Here is a 21,402-nt window from a genome sequence, read left to right on the forward strand (position 1 = left end):
AGGACAGAGGACAGAGACATGAAGGCAGGAGGGGAACAGAAGAAAAGTTTGTAGGGAGAAAGGGGTTTGAGGAGAGGAATAAGGTGAACGATTTAAGTTAATAATGTGTTCAGTTTGGCCCTGTAAATAAAAGGATATTGTTTTTTGACAAAGTGTGTGTGTCGTTTTTTTAAGTACTGGTTCAAGAACAGTTTAAGCACCAGAACAGTTTAAAAAATACAGAGTAGTCATGGTATCAGATAAAACCTAACCTATCCCCAACCCTATCAGCCGGTGGGGGACAACCTTGTCAGATGTCACATTACATTTTGAACATCTTTGTCTAGGAGCCAGATTTGTAAGACTATTAGGGGAATATCTTTTGTGTCTGTTATTTTTACTTAAAGTTATTCATGGGGAGACGGTACACAATAGTATCGCCAAGCACAAAATATCCTGGTTTATCTTACTCAGCTGTAATAAAATAAGACCGCCTGCTGGCTCAGCAGCTGACAGGCATCTTTATCTCATTAAAGATGAGCCAATCTGCTTATCTGGTCTCTGCATGTTAATAGGATAGAGCTGAAAATGGCAGTGACAAAAAACAACACTGTTGTTTACTATGTCAACCATCTGAACTACTTTTCTTTCCACCGCCACACAAACACAACATCCACTGTTAGCAAAGACAGACATATAGTATGCCATAATCATAGACAGATACAAAACACAGTATGTTTTCACTTTCTCTCTCACTCATCACCCACTGGAATATAATCCCTCTATGAATGGAGCCCATGAAAGGAGCTTACTACAAATGGACGTCTGTTAGTAAATGTGTTGGGTTAAACACAGTGCAAGACAGCAGCACCCAGCCTAAAAAGTGGTATTAATGAGACTGTGGTGCCTACCAGCTGTTAGCTGTGATAGGGCCTGGTCTGTCAGCTACATTAAGCACACATGCTGTACATAGACAAGGATCATGAAGACAGACACTGGTGCTGTATTTCCCTGGGAGCTGTATTCCCCCCCCAATCCTCCCCCCTTACACTCAGAGTCTTTTGTACGACCCTCTTTTGGAGAACTGCCTAAAAACAGACCAAAACCGTTCCCATCTCTTTCTCTTTTCCTTTGTTCGGATCTCAGCCCCCCACCCCCCACCCCTCTTTTGAGCTTCAGTCTCCATCTGAAATTCAACTTTACTGTGTGGACGACCTTTCCTACAGCCCTTACCGATCATGGTCGTGCCACCGGCAAGAGCAGCCTTTGATCCCTGAGCAAAGTCGTCAACGGTTGTGGTTCCACGGTACGGCATCTGGAAGTGGGTGTGGATGTCAATGCCACCGGGGATCACCATCTTCCCGTTGGCCTCAATGGTCTTCACCCCACCAGGCACGATCAGGTTGTCGCCGATCTGCCTGTTGAGGGTAGTGGTTATTGTTATAATTGTATGATAATGTGATGTTGCATCCACAAAGATGTTTGGACAGCAGAAAAAAATCTAGTACTATTTGTGCTATGTAATGAATAGAATCTGAATCTCGGATGTCGCTACATGCAAAATACGCTGATGTAATGTGAATGATAAGTAAATTAAGATCACAACAAATGATTAAAGCAAGCAATCTGAACACTGATGTGCAGAACATTGAAGATTTCTAAATATTGTCACAATCTGATATTAGCAGACATCGTTTTAATACATTTAAATCATAAGCTAACTTTTTTATCTTTAGACTTAGCCAAAATCAACATCAGCCACGCTTGAAGCAGCCTAATGCCCCCATGCCAATGCATCAACATTTCAACCCTGCTAAACAAAATCCTGTTGTTCCAACTTTCTAGAGGAGACAAGCCAGCCAGACAGACAGATAGGCCGGCAGAAGCCGGCGTCTCTGTGAGTTTGCCAGCAGCCCTATGGTCCAGCAGGCATCTGGGTGTTTATTATGCAACACCAGGCTTTCATGGGTGCCTCTCTCTGAAGTGCCTCACTAAGGGGCAGTGGGGACAAAGGGCCTATAACTGGAGAAGCGAGTGAGAACAGGACAGGGGGAAAAGAGAGTGACAGAGAGGACAGACACAGCGAGAGGAACTCACCCAAACTACCCTAACCTTGTCTGGTGGACAAATACATGGTCGTACTGGCACATTAGATTGGGGTCTAGACTGGCTGTTACCATCATACTTTGTCTTTAACCCAATGGAACAACTAATTTGTTTTGGGCTCAGGTCAGCTGGCAGGACAAAGTCTGCATGATCAAGCAGCTTGTGCTTATGCATTTATTCATTGAAGTTTCCATGTCATCCTCATTCTGGGGGGAGTCAATTAGACAGCTTTATTTAGTTCGGTTTAATAAAGACTCCAAAATATGATTTAATGTTTCCCAGTTTAACTGAGGGTGATGCAACCAAGCTTATGTCGCCTGTCTCGAGTCAAAATGTTGTCTTTAACCTGTCGCATGTCGCATTATCAGAATTAGATACACTCATACATTAATGATAATGATACATTAATAATCTTCAGATTTTAGGTCATTAAGATATGTTAACCTAAGTGTTACTATCATAATTCTATCTGTTGCAACTAATGGTCATAATAAAAATAATCTTAATAAAGTTTGAAAACCATGGATTATATACAGTAGGGATTTCAAGGGGGATACTTTCTGCCTTTCCTTTTATATTCAGTCAGACAGATTAAGACTATCTCTGTGACATTGAAGTTTATGGAAAGCTGTAGGCTCGTGATCCTTGCCCTGATTGATGTCATTCTTGCAGGTGTCGCAAACTTCTACAACAACAATTGGGTGAAAAGTCCAAAAGGATGAATATTTATTTATTTATGATACATTATTCATTCACAAATAAAAGTGGTGTCCTTAAAGATTTGATTTTTCCTCATTTTTTATTTAAGAGATCAATTTCCAAAAGATGATTTTTTATTCCTCTAGTATTCCTTATTCAACTTAAGCAGGGGTTCCTATACTCATGAGCAGCACTGTATGACAAGAAACCAGAATTTCCCTCTAACAGTTACACCACTTCACCTAGCCAACCCATCTGATGGAATGATCATGATATCTGATCTTACATATTGCACACATCATGAAAAATATGTAAATTAACATTATCTGCACTCTCATAAGAAAGATGCAGTTTAACATGAGGGAGAGGGAACAGATGAGATATAATCAAGTTAAAGGGAGCAAATAGATGATGAGCCTGAGAGCGAGTGGGGGAATGAAAGCCAATGGGAATGAATAAAAGCAGAGCAGAAAGAGGGACAGCGGAGGACTTACTTAATGAGGCCATCCTCCATGTAGATATCAGCATGGAAGGACTGGTCATCATTCACAATCCTCCCGCCTTTGATCAGAAGCCTGTCGCTCTGTAGAGAAAGGGATGGGAACAGGGCAGGGCCAAGAAAAATGTTAGGATTCAATGTAATTTGGTTCCAACAAAGACACACTTTGGCTTGAAACATTGTTAAGTAAGCAAGCTTCATTCAAGGACAATCTACTGAGCCAGATCATTTCTGTTGTATATTTAGAGCTTTTTCTACTCCTCTGAGGTTAGTATTTGTCCTTCTTTTTTCACCCGGTGGACATGAACAATGTCTAATTTATTCATTCATTCCTGGCTAGGTCTTGTCTCATGTCAAATTGCCACATACAGTTTAGCTTTTGTCATACCTGTGTCCCCGAGAGGCCGTGCCAAATGTTACAATGTTTGTCTAGCAGTACTCAACAAGAATTTGTTTAATTTGAAACTGATGTGCTGCTTTTTGATGTGATGAAGAAGATGAAGAAATCTAATTTCAAAAGAAAGTATTCATAGAGATAGACGCTCAGCTTGCACTGACATTTATAGTCCCTTGCACCGGTTGTGGTGCTAACCTTTGGGAGGATGACATTTTGCTTTTGGAAAAAGAACTGAAGCTGCTTTTAAGGACTGATCACGGATTAACATCTTAAACCACCTTATCCAGATTTTGTTTTGGAACAACTGTGGATCTTGTTTTTCAGTACAATCCATTTATCTAAAAGACCGAACGCCTTCGGCAATATACACGAGGCGGGATATTTTTAATTTGCATGAGAAAACCAGAAATCCCTATCACTAAATGTGATTGGGCGGTGCTTTAAAATGAAACTAAAAAAGGATTGTCACATCCGAGGAACCCTTCAACCTTGCATTTCGTAACATGGTCTGATCTGGGCGTTGCCATGACGCCACACAGTATAAGACATAGAATCTGCTGCTGCCGCTGCACCATGGTCTGATTCTAGCAGGGCGTTGTCATGGCGACAGGTTGACTGCAGGGAGACAGACTAGAGAGGAGAGGAGACTGGGTGCCTGGTTTTGCTGACTTGTTGGCTACCTCAGGGAACAACTGGCTGTCAAACACATTGGAGGGCTACAGGGAAAGAGGGGAGTTGTTACTTGGTAGATTGGCATCTGTGCAGGTGGTTGGACAAACTGTTTAAGATGGTGGTTAATCGACTGGCCACCTCACAAGTGGATGAAATATAGTCTGATATGCAGCAGTTCTCTGCTATAGTATTTCAAGTTGAATGTTTTGGGGGTCTGTTTGTTGGGACAAAACAAGCAAGATAAACTGTACGTATCAAATATAGTTTATGCCTAATTTAATAGTAACAGCCCATCATGAACAGCATCTAAGTTCTGTGTGGGAAAAAGAAGAAAGTTCTTAATTTTCTGGAGAAACGAATGTCTCTTTGTAGTCAAAGTCAACCTTCATGACAAAAATATTGTTGTACCCGTAACAAGTGCAGATTTAGTAATACACTCACACTCTTTGGCAGGACTCAGTTCTTCGCCCTGCTTAGAGGGACATACTTCCATATTTTCCCAACAGCACATGTGTGCAGTGATTTACACCCCTGGCTTTAGACCCAATGTTTCATCATTATAATGAATTGCAGCCACACCCTCCCACAACAGAAAAAAACAGAATAGTACAGTATGGTTTTGTATAACGTAGCTCAAATGAAACAAGCTCTATCTGCTGAGCTCATAATCACACGCAATGTGTGTATTACTGTGTCTTTGGGTGTATGTGGTACAGATGGTGATGGAGTAGTGTAAAACAGAGCCCAGAGCTTTCCTTGGAAACCACACCCTAAGCAACCTATTACAACACACAGTCATCAGTGGCTGGAGCACAGCACCAGCATAGATCATTCTGTAGAGCAATAACACTGTCGCTCATTAGCTCAGAGACTATCCCTTCATTCTTCTTGTTATGATCTTGAAGGACTGTGTACTCCTGACTTCATTTCATCTTATTCTCATATGTTTCTAAGTCTGAAATGGATAAAATGGATGCTTTAGATTAGGGCTGGGCAATATATCAATGTTGTAAGTATATTGTGATATGAGGCAAGATATCGTCTTAGATTTTGGATATATCGTAATATTGTAATATGGTAAGTATTGTCTTTACCTGGTTTTACAGGCAGCATTACAGTAAAGTGATGTAATTTTCTTAACTTGTCAGACTGTTCTAGCTGTTCTATTATTTACATTTACCCACTAAGTCATTAAATCATCTCTAGAGAAAATTTATCAAAAATCTAATTGTGTAAATAACATTTTGTTAAAGCCCCAACAGTCAACCATACCATATCGTTGCAATGTTGACATTGAGGAATTTGGTCAAGAATGTCTTGACATATGATTTTCTCTATACTCCCAAGCCCTACTTTAGATTTAATCAAAGTCAGCTCTTTAAAATCCATAAACTGCCAGCACTGACACCACTTATAGTTGCATCAGACGAGGAAAGATTTTTTATCTGATTTATAATACTGCACTGGGGTGTGCCCTCATGCATGGGTGCCTTACTTAAGTGCTTCAGCAGTTCAACAGTCTCCCAGCCCCCCCGCCACACACACACACACAAACACACACTCATATTCCCCTCTGTTGGCTTCTCCCCACACTTCCCACTGGCCTATAGCAGCATGCAAGAGACCACAATCATTTGACAATCAATAGCTTTCCATTTTCATTACAACCCAGCAACTGTCAGTCAGCTAATTTCAGTATTCCTCAGTTAGTGCAGCTGCGTGTGACATACATAATGTATGCCTGTCTGTGGACTGTATTGGAAACAACACTTGAATTATTTCGTGTCAGTGGAAAACTAGATATTAACAGTGAAACAATTTCAAGAACATGTAAATCTAAATGGCAGGACTGTTTGGCAAGGCTGTATGGGTGACCAAACTTTCACCCATATCTTTTTCAAAGACACATTATTTTAATGGTGATTTTTGTCGTTAACACTTTTTATTTTGACATTATAAATCTAAATGCAGTCTGGCCATTTATGGTGGCTTTTTCCTGGAATCTATGACAAACAGACCACCAAATTTCCAACATTTAATTGAAAATTTACTACAAAGTGACAGAATGCTTATTCCCAATGTCGCCACGATTATGTGGTTAATGTGTGTCATAAGTTTATTGTTTCAGAATTTTTCCAGGATTCTTTCATTCTTCAAAAGAATTATTTCTCAGCTTTTCTGCATTATTTTGACTATAAATAAAAGAAACTTAGTTAATTAAGGTTTTACGATTTCCACTTGCAGTAAATTTCTTCACTGTGTAACAGACTCAAACTTGTGTGACATTGCTGGAGTTAAACCATCTGTTCTATTACGTTTTATGGGACTAATCATTTGTAACAACATTAACTTTGGTAAGGACAGTTAAATGGCAAGCATGAAATTCATGCATGTTGTAGCAAATGTATGATCTAACTGTAAATGACTACTGCTTTCTCCAGTGATGCTGTTTCCACCATAATGGATATTGAATTTGGTTGATTCTTGCCCACACTTCTCAGTTTAATCCTTGTTGGATATAACCAGTTCATATAGCCTACATTGTTAGGGATAGCTTTGTTCACTGTTAGAATTTCATAAAGCACCCAGCTTATGCCAATCGCTTGTTGGATATTTTTACTGAACTTTAGATAACGAAGCATCTCTGTTCTTGTACTTTGAAGCATTTGATCCTGTGAAAAGAACTTGCTTTACACAGCTCCGCCCTAACCTACCTGAGCAATAGGATGTTGTGAAAAAAACCTTCAGAGCATTCAGAGATTGAGTCATTCTGGTTTTGACAGGAAGGGACAACTCTTAAACTGGCACAAACCCATTGACCAGACATTGACCAAAAATAGGGATTTTCTCAGCATCCCAGAATAAGCAGCTAGAGCAGCTGCAGAGCAAGGCGAGGTACAACCAGACTAAAGACCATATATACTGTATTTATGTCTTTCTAAAGATATTCATTTAAATAGTTTGTAGCATATTTTGTTTCAGTTTGTAGTATGTAGCATTCTTTAATTTAAGGCATCATGACTACATGTAAGAGAAAATCCAAGAAAAGCATATATTCTGCTAAAAAATTGTTTTAAAACTATTAGACAACATGCTTAAATCCAACCTTTTTCCCATCTCATCTATACCCAACCGGGTTTCCTCAGAGTGCCTTGAGACATTCATTTACTTTGAACATGTCTTAACTTTAATTTTTGACCACAAATATTTATATCATCTTAAAGGGTTAGAATATATTGACACAAGACAACAATGATGGTGTGTTGATGTTGCGATGTTGATGCTGATTTGATGTGACCTTCCAGGGTCACTGACCATGTCCTCGTTTGTCAATTACATCACTGTTCCAGGGCCCAGATTTTGGAAGGGAAAAGTAATCTCACTGGATGAGATGCTCACTGTAGTCATTGTAGTTTGTTCAGTCTGTCTTTATTCGCCATAAACTGACAATACACTGACTGTACAGATAACACATAGTTGGCTAACTAGCACCATGTGTAAGTGTGTTGTTGGGTGTTTGTGTGATAGCAGACTCTCAAAACTCACAATGATCTCCAGTTCCTTGTTTTATCTCTGTCTCTCTTTGTTTTCTTCTGGTCTCTGTATGCTTATGTATCATTTTGTTTGCATCTGTCCATTGACTTGCAATGCAAGCAATTGTTAATGCAACCTTGTCTTGTGCCCCATGTTGAAATAACACATAGCAAGGATCAGTTCATAAGATTAGTGCACCAAGCTTAGCTGTCACTGGCCTATAACAACAGAACAAAGTCTGCAGTACAAACTGATGTGCTAAAACTACAGAACCTACACAGCTGGAGTGGTACAAGATAAAGCATTAAACCCTAAATGGGGGAAACATGGACAGAAAATGAAGCTTTGAAAAAGCTTAAAAGTTTAGAGATGTGTTTTTTGTATTGTTTTATGGATAATAAATACTAATCTGACTAGTGTGTGTGTTTAGGTCAAACACTTTCAAGAAATAACTATTAGAGACATTGCTTAAGCCACCACAAATGTTTCTTCCTCATCTTTATTTCTATATGTGTACTTGTTTATGTGTGTGCGTGACTGTGACCTACTCTTGGCGCTGGGTAAACAGTAGAGGATTTTGTGTTTTGACAAATCGGGAGAGTTGGAGGAGGATTAGCTTTAACACACACATCACGCAAACATCACAACTGAGGTCGACCAGATGTGCATAAAAAAAGATCTGTTCCAAGTAACTGAAATCAAACAAATGTATACTAAGTCTGTCCTTGATCTAAACTGAAACTAAAATGATGCATAGTTTGGGAAGCTGTGTGCTTCCAGCTGCTTTACTCTTGCATTTATACCTCACACAACTGCATCCTCCCTCTAGTGCTGACAGGCTCATCTTTTTAATGTCTGGCAACAACATAGAGGAAAGTTCAGGGGGAAGAAATATCTTGTCATTTTACTCTCTTAAGAGAAACAAAGAACCAAACATGAAGCACTTCTAGTTCCTGCACAGGAAAAAGCCATTTTGTCCTGCAAAAGGCAGCAGCAGTAATCAAAAATAGACGACAGGATGTTATTCTTGTACTATTACGCTGATTGGCAATGACAGCTTTTTTCCACTTCCACCAGACTGGAGGGAGAAGCTCATAAACTGGGATGCAAATTACTAGTAGCCACTTCTCCGTGCTTAATAAGTGGTATTGGTCCTGGAAAACTCCACGTCTTTACGAAACAGGGCAAAGGGGCTGAGAGGACATTTGAGGAGGCCTCCATTAGCTGTGACAGAGACCCTTGTGTGGGCGGAGAGAGCAGCAGGGAGGCGGGCAGGGACCGGTGGAAGAGGGAAGTCATCCTGAATGTGGCCCAGTTCCTCTGCTTCGGCCCTGTTGCCTAGCAAGCAAAAATATTTACTCTTTACCCAAAACTGCACAGGATTTTTTTTCCCATTCTGGATAAGTGAAAACAATGAGACACATCAATCTAAATTATTGTGGAGGGTCCTGCCAGAAACGGTCGTAGAAAGATCCTGCTCATCTGGAATGTTGATTTTGTGATAGGCTGGAGTAGTGTAATGTATTGTAACCATGGCAACAAAAGAAAGAAAGAAAAACTCATCATGGATTTGATTAATCCAGACAGGTTGAATTATAAACCCTCTTATTCAAGACGTCTGCGAAGTGTTGGTGTGTGACTGAAGTGTGTGTCAAATCACATCTCCACACAATAAACCAAACAGGGGTTGTATTTCCCTGCCATCACAACTGTATATTGGTCGCCATGGTGAGTTGCATGGCAACGCCTGGGCGGCCACAGGGTATTTTGTTTGCACTCAAGCCCACTCTGTTGCAGGGTGCGTGGTGATGGCACGCTGTGGTGGTTTTGTGGTGCGTCAACAGGGGGAACGGGTTTCGTTCCCCGGGCAGCGCCGCCGTCTACCGGCCCTATTTCATACCCACAGATGCTCATTCCAGCTGGAGAGGATTACTGATGACATGTACCAGCCTGGAACAACACTGGGGCTGCTGTGTGTGGGTATGAACGAAGGGAAGAACCACACCTAGAAATCTGACAGAGCCACTGTGGCAGAGAGCAGATGCAAGGAAACAGCTGGAATAGAAGGAAAGCCTGAGGAGGATTATACATTAAGCAGATATAAGGTTGTTAGTGGCAGTATGTGCCTGTAGACTCTAAATGATTTATGACATCAGCACTTACTGGGGAGTTATTTGTCCACTCAGAGAGCTGATATTTTTCTAAATTAATTGAACATGAATTTTTTATTAATACTAGTTTAGTGCTGATTTTCACTAAGTTAAATAAATAGTATAGATGCTGTCCAGTGATGGAGAAAGCTGCAGATTTTTCAGAACAACCTTTTAAACCTAGTACACGTGGTACGCATTTTATGGTCAAAAGACTAGTAAAGTCTTAACTGCTCTAACTGATGATAGCTTTGTCTCAGGCCAATGTAACAACAGTATACCATCAGTGGTAATGTCTGTAGGATTTCAGTATAACAGTTTGTAAACAGTTTAAGTTCTAATACATAAAATGTCCATACCAAACCCCGGGACAGGAGGATTCTAAGAAAAACATGATGTAAAGTCACCGGACGACACAGTCTTCTAAATGTTGCAATTCTGAGAAATACAGACAGAGTTGTGTGGAGCTGATAGTCTTAATTAACTTCGTAGCAACTCATTTGGCAATGGATTGAATGTAACAGAGGTGTATTAATATCAAAAGATTAGGCACTAAAGCTTTAACTGATAGTAAGACGGAGCAGGGACCCCCTACTAAATATGGTATAAAATGTTGTTGCATATTAAACTGGGCCTACAATAATGTAAAGGGCAGACTAAGGCCTTTATACCTTTTTTGCATGGAATACTAAGCTATAAAAATAATAATGGTTGGGATTATTTTATAAATCATCTTTTAATGTTACACATACATGTGACACAGTGAATCTTAAGGATTAACTATATCTGTGGGTGGCTACCTTAGTGACTACCTTACCTATAGGCCAGTAAACCTATCCTCAGTTGGGATTTATATTTGCTAATATTATGTTTGATTAATGTTAAGAGGTTTTAATTTTTTTTTTTTAACTCAACAATAATGTGGCTGCTCCCCTGCAGTGACTCTGAAGACCCCCTAGGGTTCCCAGACCCCCTGTTGAAGGACTCAAAAAAAAAGAACACAGTTGGTGCTGTTGTAGTTTTATTGAGTAAATGGAGTATTACATAAGACATCTTACTTATATTATCTTCTTTACACAAACAATGTGACGCAAGAAATCCTCTCAGTTTGTTTGGCTGCACTATAAACACATGACCTAGTTTTTTTCTGTTGTAAAGTAGACTCTCGAGGTGTGTTTGCTGCATCTGGTGGTTGATACAGGTACTAATTCCAACAAGTCCTCCAAATTAAATGCCTACAAAAGGGTTTTCCTCCATTTGCTTTTGAACGACACATTAACATGCTTTCTCATCTGATACCCTTATCGGCAGGATGATATCATTTTTTAGTAATGTAACTTGGCCAAATAATTGGGCCGATTAATGCCATTTTGAGATAATCGGCATTGGAAATGCCTGCGCTCTGGGTCCAATTAACAAAAAATGTGTGCAGACACATCTGCAGGCAGCCTTGTCACTGCATATGGCTGCTGTAGAACAAAGTTAGCGATATCCTTGTGTCAATGTATCCATTCTACAGGCAGACGTCATAGTGAAAATATTGTTTTCTTTTCTCTTCATAAAGGTATGCTGCTGTAGCCTACAGCTAAACATAGACTAAACAGAGAAGGGCAGATAATAACAGTGTTAAATGCATGCAACACATGATACCAACATTATATATCGGGCACTACCCCCCCTGCTGTCTAAATATCAGCATCGGCCATTGAAAAAAACATATTGGTCGACCACTAGTAAACAGATTTCATTTAGAGACATTTGTTGAAAAGACTGCTGCTGTTGTTTATCCTGGGGGCCAGTTTAAACACATATGTGCATTGTTCTGTTGTATTCCTGAGCAGCCAGGTAGCCACTGAAAGCGTGTTTGCTGCCCCCGGTGGTACATTTAGGTATAATTTTAAACTGAATACGGTGACCTGTATTATTAAAACACAGGGGTCACCAAATCAAGACAATCAACAAAAAACTGGGGAATTACTTCCATCTGATGGAAAAAAACTGGACTACCACAGGAGCAAATACTAATCCAAGCAGTAAAGCTGTGTGAAAAGTGTGGTTCTTTATTACATCATGGTAGAAAGCCAATGATATGTCCCCTATGAACTGAAGTGGTGTGAAACCACTTTATCTCTGCTCTTGGTCAAAGACATCAATGAGATACTTTGTACTGTAACAGCTGAACGTCAGTCTAGTTGACATGTTGGTTACAACGGAATGGAGCTTTTCTTTGAGGATTACAGCAATCTCCCAGTTGAAAACTATAACTTTGGTTCCCAGATAGCATGTATCTTGAGGCCTTCAAAAGGCACAATACACACTTGTGTTACAATTCTCTTCAGTCTGTGATTTCATGTCTCAGAGAGGAGACAGATCTTATCTTGGTGAGCTAGAACTGTTTGATGAAGCATCACTTACTGGTTTAATATGTGTGTTTTTTGACATAGAAAGTACACGTTTTTTAGGTTTAACACCCCCCAACTTTAAAGAAAGGCTAAAGAAAGGAACACACCCAGTGTCTCTTTGGGGGGTTGGTATCATTGAAATTTCCATCTCTATAATGACTGTGTAAAACATGCCATGGAAAATTCTAGCCCACTTTAGCATATTCGAGACATGCCCTATTTTAAGAATAATGACATTGAGAGACTGTGCTCAGATCCAGAATACAAGACCTCTACAGCTACAGGCCTAAGCTACTCCAGTCTTCCTAAAAAACACTCCTTTGGTGTAATATCGGCTAAGGAGACAAAACAAAGGCTGTCACCCAAAGGCTGCCCGCCAAGCAACACACCCCTGACTGCAGCCTGAGCTACAACAATGAAAACAGAATTTCTCTCACACAGAGAGAGAGAGAGAGAGAGAGAGAGAGAGAGAGAGAGAGAGAGAGAGAGAGCTCTGCAGTTGTAACAAGCACCATCACCCAGCTGGCGGAGTAACACCAGCCTGCCCTGAATTCAACCTCCACCACTCGATGCTCTGATTTTTTCTCCTTCCCATGATGCAGGACTACAAGCGCACCATTACAAGGCCCGCTTATCACAGCTCATCAGAAATGGGCGTGTATTTCCCCCATCTCTTTTTCTCTCCTCTCACTCCCCTCTGCACCAGCCTGCAACATGAACAGGAGATCGTGTCTGCAGTCTGCAGGGGACACATTTCATTCTTAATATTTTAAATAAATAAGATAGTGTGGAAATAACGTGCTGATGCACAGAGTGCAAATTGTATTACACTACTCATTTTTTCTTCAATGATTGACATCCACATAACCATAGGAGGACAATATAATTAGGCTATGGTATCAGGATACTTTACTGATGGAAAATATTCAATTATGCCCAAAATAATATAATAATGTTATTTTAATAATTTAATAATAATAATGTTAATATAATGTCCGTGGCCGGACACGTTCTTGTCAAAAAGGCTAAAACGTTATTGTAATGGCTTCATGCGTATGGAAAAAAATATGTATTCATTGTTTGCTAAATGTAAAGGGTGTGTAGGGGGTAATAGATAGCATCCAAAGCCCATTAATGCCATATTTTATATATTTATAAAAGTATATGGCACTAAACTACATTTTAAAATATTTATTAAGTATGATGGGGTCACCATAAACTCACAGTTCTGCACCTTTGGCAGCAGCAATACCTGCAGAAACATGACAGTGGTTTTAATGGGCGAGCCGGCTCGCCACATGCATGGAGCCCCTCAACAAAGAAGATGCAGGACACCTTTAAGAAAACGCCTCATCTCTCTGCCTGGCTGTCACTATGGCAGCCAGCCATGCTATTTCACAGCGCGTAGTTTTTCCAGCGGCTTCCTGCGGTTAAGCCTGATAATAAAAGGAATCATGCACACGCCCCGAGTCGTGCTGGTGGCCGCATTTATGTTTATAATGCATCGCTGTGAAACGGCAGCGCGACCCACTCACGCTGTGATTCGCAACAACAGGCATCAAAGTTCCCTCAGCCAATGAAGCATAAATAACTAGTTGACTTACTGTGATCTTTGGGATGTTCTTTTTTCCTTGGTAAGACATGTTTCGTTCGATTCCACCTTTAAAAGCAAGCTTTGAAAAACGGTATTCCCTCTTTACGGATGCTGCAGCGGCCCTTGCCTGGATGGGAGCTTCGGGGAATGGTCGCTGTGTCGGTGCAGTGTAAAGTGCTTCGCAGAGCGCTATAGGAGCGCCCGTGGTTCGGTCACACGGCCCCTCCCTCAATCGGCTCTATTGGGAAGAAGCGGTGTCACAGTCTTCCCACCAGAGGGCGCAGTGGAGCAGCTGCTGAACAGCCCGCGTCCAGTTGTCTGCATTACTGGGGGATTACTGCGGGCTGCCTGTGGCTCATTTTTCTTGCACAGCACATTAATGTGACATTAGTCATTATGGATTATTGAGAAATTGTCCATGCCTTAAAAACAGCAAATCATTCTGAACTAGATCGTTTATTAGAAGAGAATGTTCGATGTTCAAAAGCAGGACATAATCCCTGCAGGGTATGAATTACTATCATACTCAAAGTTGTCATCCTCACTATTAACATTGGGGAGTAAAATGATGTGGCTACTTTAAAATCCTATTGCACGTTTGCAATACTGTCCACCTGTATAGACATAAACGGAAGGAATAGATAATTCAAGTAAATTAATTAATTGGGCTGTTGATAGAAAAATGGATAGGATATGACCAAATGTATGTTTTCAAGGGAATTTAAATAAATAAATTCAGGATCAGCTGATTAAATAGAAACAGTATATATGATTCAAGTAGGTTAAGAGGGTAAATCTTTATCAATAATTACCTACAGATTTTGTTTTTCTGAACACAAAGGAGGGGCAACATGGTGTAGCAGCTGTCACCGAGCCTGCCCTCCACATTACACACCCCACATGTCTCCTCACAACGACACACACACACACACACACGTCCCCCACCCAGCCATGTGTCTCTCTATTGTTTGAACCTAAAGTGGATCCCCCTTCACTCCACTGGTCATTTTCTCCACCACTCCTGTTCTGAGCACAACTGCACCCATTAGGAGGTTCAGGACATCCACGTGATTGAGGGCGTGCCTGTGTGTGTGTGTGTGTGTGTGTGTGTGTGTACATTTTGTTTACACATCTTTGTGTTTAAGAAATATATTATTACAACACAAAATATACAGTTTTAGATGAAGATTTAGTAATCTGTTGTGATGCATATTGAAAAAGCCTTAGCCCCATGATTAATATACTGTATTAATATGCTGACTATCTCACAACAAATACTTTTGACACTACATGTCATTTTCTCTGTTACTTGCATACTTCAGAAGTGAAAAAAAAAAATTAAATTTTCAAATGTCTTCTTTCCAATGCTTTAAGTGTGTGTTTCCTATACCTTCTTACCCTGAACTATTTTAAACAATCACAAATTTTACAAATTGAGAGGAGATGCGCAATTTTTCAAGAAAATGAATAGCCACTGATTGTTTTCTTCCTGCCTTTGGCTGCAAGATGCAGCGCCTACATGCAGACATGTCCTTTCATGGCATTGAGGCAGTAAGGCATTACCTCAGCATTCCCAGGCTTTGGAGAACACGTCTACAACACACTTCCAGTTTGCATGCATGCTACCTCTGCAGACCACATTAACCAGCTGACACTGACAGACAGACAGGGGACAGACAGATCAGGGATGCAGAAAAAACCTGTCAGGTCATCAAAGCTGCACCAGCAGACTAAGCACCTTGGTGTCCCCAAATGGAAAAGAGAAGCGAGAAACAGTCCCATTGATCCTCAGCAATTACATTGACTTACATCCTGACGTATACACATTAGCAATGGCGTATTTACTGACGTGTGATCACTTCATACCAAAGGATATCTGAGACTTTAGGAAGGCAAAAGATCTACAGTGGTGACATTGGTGAGTGCAGCCTACCTCGCTGTTGTTTTTTGGTAAAGGTATGAATTTCATGCATGGGAGATTTTGTTATATATTTGGATAATGGGACAGATGAAATCACAGGCTGTAGCAATTTAGTAATGCATTTATAAAAAGTCGTTAGACAACATGGAAGCAGCAGAAACTTTGGCACTTTCCCATAGTGCAATTTATAAGTGTCTTTTTTTTGTACTGCGGTGAACGCCCAGATGTTTTCAAACTTCACAATCCCAGTAACACAGTTTTTTTCAAATAAACTTTAAGCTTCCCAGGGCAAGCTCAGATAACCCTGATGGCATCGCAATGACATAATCATTTTTCAGACCTTAATAAGCTCCTAGAGGAGCTACAGAAGACAAAGTCTGTAGCCACAATGTTCCCCCTCTGGGATTGCTCTGGTGCCGCAGAAAACTCCGCTGGATGCATGTCTTTTCGCCGATGTTTGTTTCCTTCTGCTTTTTTTGTGTTGGAATTCTAAACCGCGGTGGATTCATGAGGACTACGGTTAACTGCTCCACACATCTCTCTACATGGTATCTTGAGACAGCTAGCTAGACTATCTTTCCAATCTGAGTTTTCTCTCACATGACTAAAACAACTTTTGAACTGACACATTCCACTAAAACAAGTTCCTTCCCGAGGATGTTTCGCAGTGGCTCCAGGAGAGCGCAGGGCCGCTCAAGACGAGTGTGATTGGTTTAAAGAAATGCCAGTAAGCCAGAGTAGGTTTCACTGTGTGGACTCGAAGCGAGACTACAGAAGACGTAATAATACCAATTTTACAGGCTGAGTATTACTCCCCATGAAACATGACAAGCTTAAATGTATCAATGTGTATGCAGGCCTGTGTGTTTACTGTCTGTGTGGGTCAGCATGAGTGTATGTATAAAGAGCTACTTCCTGTCTGACTGCCACCCTGCAAGATAACAATAAATGGAGTGGGTGGGGGAGGGGGAAAGGGGGGGACATCTGGCTAACCACTCCTCATTATTCACTCCATTACTACAGCTGATTGCATTAATTAGCTCACAAGACAGGAGAAAACCAATCAAATCTCTAATTATAAGCATCATTGTTTACTACTACAACATCACCACAAGATTGTTAAATGACAAAAATATTTCACCAATGTCAAAAAAAAAACACACACAACCCCTAACAATTAACAAACCATAACGTGAACTGATGCACTTGAAAAAAGACGTCAGACTTCAAGGACCGTCAGCTTTTCTGCTTATCATTTGCATAAAAGGTTCATGTTAGGCCAGAGATGTCCGTCTGTTGTCAGTCTGATGTCCTCAAACAGTTTTCAAACAAAGCAAAAAATTTCCCTCAGCCTTACTCTTTGTCTGTTGATTTCTGCTGAATCATCTTGTCCCTCAGGAGGCGCAATACTGCAGTTCAGTATGAGGCCACAAGGAGGGGGGGTTGGATGTCTGTAGATAAACACCTAAAGTGCTCATATTATGCTTTTTGGCTTTTTAGGAGCTGTAGCAATGTGCAGTACAACATGAATGTGGTGTTTTTTGAAAATAAAACCATGTACACTTATTCTGACATAACCTCTAAATACAATTATGAAACAAAAAATGAGCATAATAAGGGCACTTTAAAGGAAAAAGATAATTGTATTTGATCATGATATTCATAGTGATGGACTGTGGTAGAAAATTCTGTAGTTACATTTAGAATTCAGGAGAGAGAAAGTAAACATGTTATTAGGATAATGGGAGGATTCAAACAGTTAAGTAAGTGTGTGTTCACCGGCCAAGTCCCAAACTGTCTGCTGTGAATGTTAAACAGCACAGGAATCACTGAGGTATCATGGATAAGGATAAACCTTTCAAACAAAATACCAAAAAATCTACTTACAGTTTCTCAATATTTGTCTCACAACATCAGCAGAAACAGCAGTCTTGCTTTACCACTGTGGTTGGACGTGGATCACTCAGTGTTGAAGTTGTAGAAACAATAAGTGTGACATGCGTAAAATGGCAACACAATGCCAAACACAACAAGTTAATAAGTAGACTTTAAGTGGTCATCTTTTCCAATGACTGTTTCTCTTTCTTGTCAGTTTTTTGGCCATAACAGATTCTGCTGCCAGAATCGTAAATGCAAAATCATCAGCGCTGATTAGGTGTTTCTCAAGAGCAGGGTTTTTTTTTTTTAAACCAAGGACCCTTTAGCTGACAGAGAGACAGATCAGATACCCCCTGCTACTAATGTTATATAAAATAAAGTTGCATATTAAACCGGGCCTAAAGCCTTTATACAGTGCATAGAAACTAAAAATAATAATTTTTGACATGATTAATTAATGATGATTTAAAGTATCTTTTAATGTTAAACATACGAAGATTTCTGCTCCTAAGCACCACAAACCATGTAGTGACATGCTAAACATAATTACATCAAACACAATAACTGCTCCTGCTGATTTCAGGCCAGAGTTGTTGACGTCAGGCTGACAAAAGGTTTATGCATTTAAGCAGAAAATTGAATAGATTCTATTTGACTGTAATAGATGACATGTTGTATTACATCATATCACTCCAAATATACAGCTCTTTCCTGCTTCTTATAAAAATCAATTTGCTCCATTCATGGGTCATGTGATGTGTATGTGGCCAGTCCTGCAATGACTAGTAATCATCCTTACTTTGTCTAATGCCGTCTTCTCTCTCTGAGCCAAAATTGTGTGTGTGTGTGTGTGTGTGTGTGTCAGAGCCAGAAAGAAAGAAAGAGACATGAATCATGATTTTTGTTGGTGCCAGAGAGTGATCTCAGACATTTCAAACAACTTTGCAAGTTTTGTTTACCAGTGTGAGTAGTACATAGTGTGCGCCTGCTTGATGGCACATGCAAATATTATCAGCCAATTCTCCTTTTTCTTCCATACACCTTTTTGCCAAAAAACCTTGGCCATACATTTGTAGTCAGATGCAAATATAATTCTTCAAAACAGGTGGCATGATGAAAAAAGGGGATGTGGTTTGGTTTGTGGGACTTGAAACAACATTTTGAACTTGACTACTTCAAATAATTTTTTATCCTTTTATCTTTAAACAAATAAAATGTCGTTGCCGAAATTGCTGACATCAAATCAAATCTTGATGTCAGCAAGAAAGGATTAAAAATATGTTTTCTGCAGGAATAATCCAGAAGACAGACCTAGACTTGCACTCTATGATGCTGAAAAATTCCAACCCTTCCAACCCAGAAGAAGACATTTTGACACGTCATAGGCTAGTAGCAAAATCTCAGGTGTAAATAATACACTTGATTCTTCCACAGTCAGTACAACAATCCTGCAGCTTCTAACCTGTAATAAGTGTGCCAATCCACTGTGTTAATTACATGCAATGTATCAAGTTTAATTAGAGTATTTGGCAGCAGGATGCTCTAGGTGAATATATGCTGTTCAGATTTCTTTTTGACAAACATATGCCACCAAGATGCACACGTTTAAGGCACACGTACTGCAGACTTTAAAGAAAGGACCATATTTCTTGGTTGAATTTGGTGTTACGTTTCCAACCTGTGTGACTTACCTTGTCTATGCATGCACATTGCAACATACTACAAAATTGATTAGTTGTCATACTATTAAGATTTATCTCATTATCATGTCTTGTTATGTTACTGGCTTACGTTGTAAGTGCTCTAATGGACCTACAGGTGTTTTTATGACCACATCATGGTTGCCAACTCTATGGTTTCCCCTGAAACAAAACTAATGGCTGCAGTGGAGCAGACTTGTAGCCATGGCAGACATTTTCATTTGTCCAGCCTTGAGTCTTTCCAGTCATACTTTGTGTGGCCTTGGTTTCTCCAGTCTCTTTTTCTCTTAATGTTACTGTCTTGACACATTGGATGGATTTTCCTGCATAATTCTGCTGATGAATGTTGGCAGTGGATTGTAAGTCTGTGTCATTTTGGCAAGCACTGTGTATCTCTTCCCCCACTTCCATATTATTGGCTAAAAATACTAATGTGATTTTTGCTCAGGATTGAAACATCATAAAACATCACTTAAAAAAAAAAAAAAAAAAAGGTTGCTACCAGGGGAGAAACGTGAAAACTAACAGTCAGCAGTGACACACTGCAGAAAACACTCCTGTCATTTACGCATGCTGCTGCCATTCATGTCTTCTTCTTACCTTTTCATGTTCCAGGTTCTGCAACACTTCTTTACCGCCGCTGGTTCTGGTCTCGACCCGAGATGAGTCTTTCACTCCTCGCCTGTTTGCTGCGGGACTTTCCACATCAGGGGAGATCTTGTTTTCACTCGCCGGGCTCTTTGCTTGCCGTTTGGCGGTCCTCGGGGTGCGGGAGCCCCTCTGGCCGACGCTCAGTGCATCAAAGTCTATGGATTTACTCTCAAATGCGCCCTCGACGCTGTTAAACAAGCCGCCGGATTTCTGCCGGGGCACCTGGTCAGCTGTGCCGGGTCGGGCGAGATAAACCGGCAGGTCGCCCTCTTCCTTGTCCCAGTTTCCCCTGCGCTCTGCCATGGTGGAGCCTCTACAAGTGACCAAGAAAGATGGATAAATTAGTGCCTAAGTGGGGTGTGTGTTGGTGTGCGTGTGCGTGTGCGTGTGCGTGTGTGTGTGTGTGTGTGTGTGTGTGTGGTGCTATGAGGTAGCCTGAGCAGACAGGCAGTCAGGAGTTGAGTCAAAGCCAGAGGTTGTTCTAATGCATAGCTACCACATGGTTTCTGTCAGAGTTTAGAATGAGTTTATTGAAACAGTATTAGAACCCTACCTTTATTGCGAATACCGAGAAAAATAGCACCCAATTCTCCTATCTGATGTATTTTAATTTAGCCGCATACAAGAGTCAAACTATTGTATTCGTAGTCGCCAATGTTTAGCACTTCCAAAAGTTTGCGAGTTTATAGCGAAATGAACCAACTATAATTAGACACACGTGTGCGCCTCGTCGCTGTCCTTTCAGCACCACTAAAGACATTTGCGCTCTCCGTGTGAACGTCCCTGCTGAAGAGGAAACAATTAAAAGTAGGCCAGAGCTGATGTTTCTTTCTCTTGCTTGTCTTGGCCTTCAACGGCGACACCTCCGTGGTGATTACTCACGCCAGCACAAATGAGGCAGGATCGTGTCAGCAGCGCATGAGACCAGCATCTTTAGGCAGCAGGTCTCAAACTGAGAGACTGCTGAGTCAAAGGGGCAACGGGAGTCATCACCGTCACTCAGTTACCAGGGATGCAGTTATATAATAGCTGAATATCAGCAGGTTTCACAAGTTTGAGTGGGGTCAAAATAGTGTCACTGGGTCTTTTTGGTTTGTTTTCTTAACCCCACCAGAATTGTTTTGCAAATAGCCTTGCTTTTGCTTCTGTACTCATCACTTAAATATATATATATATGTATATATATATATATATATATATATATATATATATATATATAT

General features: G+C 40.4%; 1 protein-coding gene across 3 annotated transcripts in view; it reads right to left on the minus strand.

Moving 5' to 3' along the window:
• The window catches only part of dpysl3 (dihydropyrimidinase like 3), a 39,142-nt gene extending 18,642 nt beyond the window's left edge, over nucleotides 1-20,500 (minus strand). The window contains exons 1-3 of one of the 3 annotated variants that reach the window (XM_034889080.1): nucleotides 20,132-20,500; nucleotides 3,279-3,367; nucleotides 1,213-1,397 (exon numbers count right to left, since the gene is read on the minus strand). In XM_034889080.1, the coding sequence (XP_034744971.1) occupies nucleotides 1,213-1,397; nucleotides 3,279-3,367; nucleotides 20,132-20,485 (628 nt within the window). In that variant the 5' untranslated portion in view covers nucleotides 20,486-20,500. Of the gene's footprint in view, nucleotides 1-1,212; nucleotides 1,398-3,278; nucleotides 3,368-14,042; nucleotides 14,306-20,131 lie in introns of those variants that run through there. The other 2 variants (XM_034889081.1, XM_034889082.1) reach the window with 2 other exon arrangements.
• Between the last annotated feature and the right edge of the window lie 902 nt (nucleotides 20,501-21,402).

The sequence above is a fragment of the Etheostoma cragini genome, chromosome 13, assembly GCF_013103735.1.
Source record: "Etheostoma cragini isolate CJK2018 chromosome 13, CSU_Ecrag_1.0, whole genome shotgun sequence".
Lineage (NCBI taxonomy): Eukaryota > Metazoa > Chordata > Actinopteri > Perciformes > Percidae > Etheostoma > Etheostoma cragini.